General features: G+C 49.1%; 1 protein-coding gene across 1 annotated transcript; it reads right to left on the bottom strand.

Annotated features, from left to right (window-relative positions):
* Positions 1-2,238: 2,238 nt before the first annotated feature.
* PpBr36_09811 (uncharacterized protein) lies at positions 2,239-4,098 on the bottom strand (the record flags this gene model as incomplete). The annotated part of the gene is made up of 1 exon (XM_029896930.1): positions 2,239-4,098. One exon carries the CDS (start codon positions 4,096-4,098, stop codon positions 2,239-2,241), a length of 1,860 nt encoding a protein of 619 aa, XP_029745069.1.

Here is a 4,098-nt window from a genome sequence, read left to right as displayed (position 1 = left end):
GACACAAGTGGCCATTGGTTACTATGTTGATTCATATTCGTCCCAAATACGTTATATAAGATTCGTTCGTTTCACGACTACAGTTTCTATATCTTTATTCATACATTCGATTTCTCGTTTCCCCCCGACACCAAGCTACCTCTCCTTGGACTGAACACATGATCATATACAGAGGTCGGCCTTTTTTTTTTTTTTTTTTTTTTTTTTTTTTTTTTTTTTTTTGCGCACCGATTACCGCTTCCAATATTGGTCGATGACGGTCTGCATCCCCGCGATAGAAGCGGGATATTCAAAATTCCACAACTAAAATTTGATTCATATTTTCCTTTCCTGTCCGTTCTGAGATATCACATCACTTTGGGCTCTCATATCAAGGAGTTTTCTTTCCTTTCACACAGGATATCTGTGAATTTTCTATTTCTCTTTTTTCTTTGCTCTTTTTTTCGCACTTGAGTATATAGGTGGAGTTATATGTCCTGTTTGGATACTTGATAGAGAGTGGCCAAGGCGCGGGAGGTTATCTTTTTTTATGTTGGAAACGGAGACCCATTTGGCAGAAGCATGATTGGAGAGCTCGAATGGAAAGAAAAATGGTAGAGAAGAATCGGCGAGATTCAGCTTTTTAAATGGGCTTTTAATGTCTGCCTGGCCACAAGGGAGTCTTTTTGATCTAATACGTTGGACCCGTCGTTGGAGTAGAAGAGAGAGCTCATGTCTGAGTTGGTCTTTAGTCTTGTATGGCCCAGGATGGGTTGTCTGGAGAATTCCAAGACAAAAAAAAATATGAGACATGAGAACCGGCAGCATGTGGTTAGAGGAGTAGCTTCTAGAGATGAGAGGAAAACAAAGAAGAAACAAATTACCGTCGAGTATTGTAAGCGTGAATAACTTGCCACTTTTGAGCAGCACCTAGCAGCCTTTGGTACTATCCATGTTGGTCTCAACATTGACGACCAAGTCGATTGCTTGCACTATCGTGACTGTACTCGATTGTTTGAATTTACCTATGACCACGGTACCACTTTTGCTACCTCTGCAAGACCGGTGCCTGCAAGCCAAGCTTTGATATCCGGACCCTCTCGCCTCCCCTCAATATTGCCTAAAAGAGAACCAATGTGACCCTTCTCTCACCGGACATGCAAGCCAAGCCAGCCCCCCCCCCCCCCCAAAATCACGCAATAAAATCGGGTACTTGTTGTCTGTCCGCATCCGCAGGCCCGGAATCGGTGTAACTCTCTTGACCGGTCCCCCGCAAGCCAAGTCGACCAAGCATGTATCCAATCGGAGCTGGCCAACATGATGGAAACGGAGGGCATCTCCATCCCTGCGGGCTTCGTACATACTCTCTCTATATAGAGGGTCTCTGAGGCTGTCTCTGTACGAATCGGGTAACAGGGTGCGGTATCATGAGGGCTTGATGGACAAGTGCATATATCCCACGGGGTGCGAAAAGACACATCCTCCTCCCCGTCGTCGTGATTATTATCATCATCATCGCATTGTCATGTTAAGTAGCTGGCTTACCGTCGAATCCGAATTGCTAATTTGCACGCAGATCTTCTTGGGCTGTTATGTGAAGCAGGGTCTCACAGAAGAGGTTGAGAAGGTGCAAGCTAGGCCAGGGACCGGCCTGCCACCCTCATGATCACTTTCACGGTTAAATGTAGAATGATCATGTTCAGATCGCTGAAAATATAGTTGACTAGGACCTTTTCTCCATGTCACCAGAACATGCTTTGAACAGTCCAGATAACCCATTCTTTCTATTTAAATAAGCACTGATGGCTCAACTCCTCTCCAATGCGGTTGACCATCGAATATCTGCAGTTGTGAACCAAAAATATCCTGCAAACGAAAAGTGGATGCACTTTTATAGACAACCGCCAGACCCAAACTCAACATCCCGCCTCTTTTATGCTTCTCAATGTCTTGTGCAAATCAGCAACGAAAAAAAAGTAATAATAAGGCTTGGTGCTTTTCGTCAGAGAGACAGACAAGAAGAAAACGCCCATAAATAATCCAGATTCAGACTTTCCGCAGTGGATATGTCCGTTTCTCCATAATGCTGCCAATCCTATGTCCCTCGTGATATTCCGTCAATATGGACCCACAAGGCAGAAGTGAGGTGGGAAATATAATGACTAAGAACAGTGTACGTCTCCAAAGGCAACAACGTGTGGCCATTTTCCTTTGGCCAACGCAACCGAACACCGCCGGGGGTGATCCATGGTGAAAAATCTACCACTCTGAATTCTCCATCGACCAAGCTCGATGTCTTTCAGCAGTCTTCAAGTCGCGCCATTCGCGATAGTCCATAAAGGGGGAACGTTGTTTGTTTGGTCCGCACTCGTCGACATAGCTTAAAAGGGTCGCAAAGGCCATGTTTAAGAGCGGAGCGGCATGTCTCGAACGATCCGTGCTGATGACGTCTTGTAACGAGAGTTCGCGCCCTCTCAGGTGGCTTGAAGTAGACCCGCTCATGCTGAATGCATCGGCATGCTCTGGGCGTCCAATGGTATGGAGAAGCTGCCTTGTCTGCATCTGCGCTATAGCGTCGTCCATAGTCTGATGAATACGTGAGATACCGGCGTACCACGATTCATCAACCCTTTTCTGATGGCGGGCAAGTTGCTCTGCAGTTCTGCGGCCGGGAACACGACGGCGTGCCACACACTCTGCCTCCCAGTCGCTTGTTTGGAGATCTGACTTCTTGCTTGGTGTGTAGTCAGGGGGGAGCTGATCGGGATAATACTGATTAATCTTGTCGGGAGACTCGGTCTCGTAGACCAAAGAGCTTGTCAGTGATGTCCGAGCAAGTAAATCCGGCAAGCCGGAATCTGAATTTGCCGGCTCGAGGCGGTCTGTTATTGGGGGTTCGGAATCAAGTTGGTCCTGCAGAGAGCTATCGTCAATGTAGGGGCCAGAATTGAGATCTTGCTCGTGGGCTTCTCGAAGAGTCAAGAGAGGAGATTTATTCCTCTTCCGCAACCCGTTCTCGGTCTCGTGGATTCGGCTCGGCGGCTTAGATACAGTGCTAGCCGCAGGTGCATTTGCCTCAAACGAGGACGGTCGGTACTGACGAAGTCCTGGAGGGCCTGCTGTCAGGGGAAGAGGAGCCCCTGGGCCTGTGGACAGAGCGGATGGATATGCTGTATCAATGGCCGAGACCAGAGCCTTAGGTCCCCGACTCAATGACAGCTGTGATAGATTCTGGTTCAAAACGGATTCGTTGACGGGCCACAGCGCCTTTGGGTTGCTTGTAGAGCCGGCATACTGTCGATCGGCCCGGGTGGCCGATGAACACGACTGTGAGAGACCAGTAGACTGAGGCCTTTCTTGTTGCCGAAAGCTTTGAGACTGTAGAGCTGTGTTTGCCGTTCCGTGCAGAAGCAAGTCGGGGTACTTGAATGAACTTCTGCCCCGTGCCAAAGCACGCTTGGCGATTTGCTGAGAAGGGTTCTCATAAGAAGCAAGGCTAGTGAGACTTTTGAAGTTCAGACGAGCAGCCAAAGCGTCAGCGGCAGCATCGACCATACAGTCGCTATCTTCGCTTTCTTCTTTGTTGCTGCTTTGCGATACCGCTCTGGAAGTGTCGGCGGTATGTATGGCAAACAAACGGGCCTGCGACAACCGATCGTGGTCATGAGGTATTGAAGAGTGAACCGAAAGAGTAGCCGTGTCCATGTCTCCAGACTCAAAATAGACATCCTCCTTTGCTGGCGGCGTCATGGCACGATCGTAATTCTGTTGGAGCGGCGCGTAATGCTTGAGGCTGGAGGCGGTCGTTGCAGGGGACCTGGTCCTGTTCATGTTCAGTGGCAGGTTGGCAAGAATGGATTTGGGAAGACCGGCCAATTCAGACACATGTGACGGCTGCCAGCGATTGTTTCGCCTGCGCCTTATAGGAGCTTGAATGGAGGCAGCGGTACCAGGGTTGTAGAGGGTGCCGGCGGTGGTGTAGGTTGGTCTTAGCGTGTCAGACGCATCTGAGCCTGGAGTGAGAACAGGCGAAGTAGCATGCTCCTCCACGCTGGTGTTGGCAAATAACCGTGAACCTTGTGGGCCCCGGTCCGGCCTATGGCCCTGAGAAAATAACAT

Source organism: Pyricularia pennisetigena (genome assembly GCF_004337985.1).
Source record: "Pyricularia pennisetigena strain Br36 chromosome 7 map unlocalized Pyricularia_pennisetigena_Br36_Scf_7, whole genome shotgun sequence".
In the NCBI taxonomy this organism is placed as follows: domain Eukaryota; kingdom Fungi; phylum Ascomycota; class Sordariomycetes; order Magnaporthales; family Pyriculariaceae; genus Pyricularia; species Pyricularia pennisetigena.
This window is presented reverse-complemented; position numbering and strand designations above follow the sequence as displayed.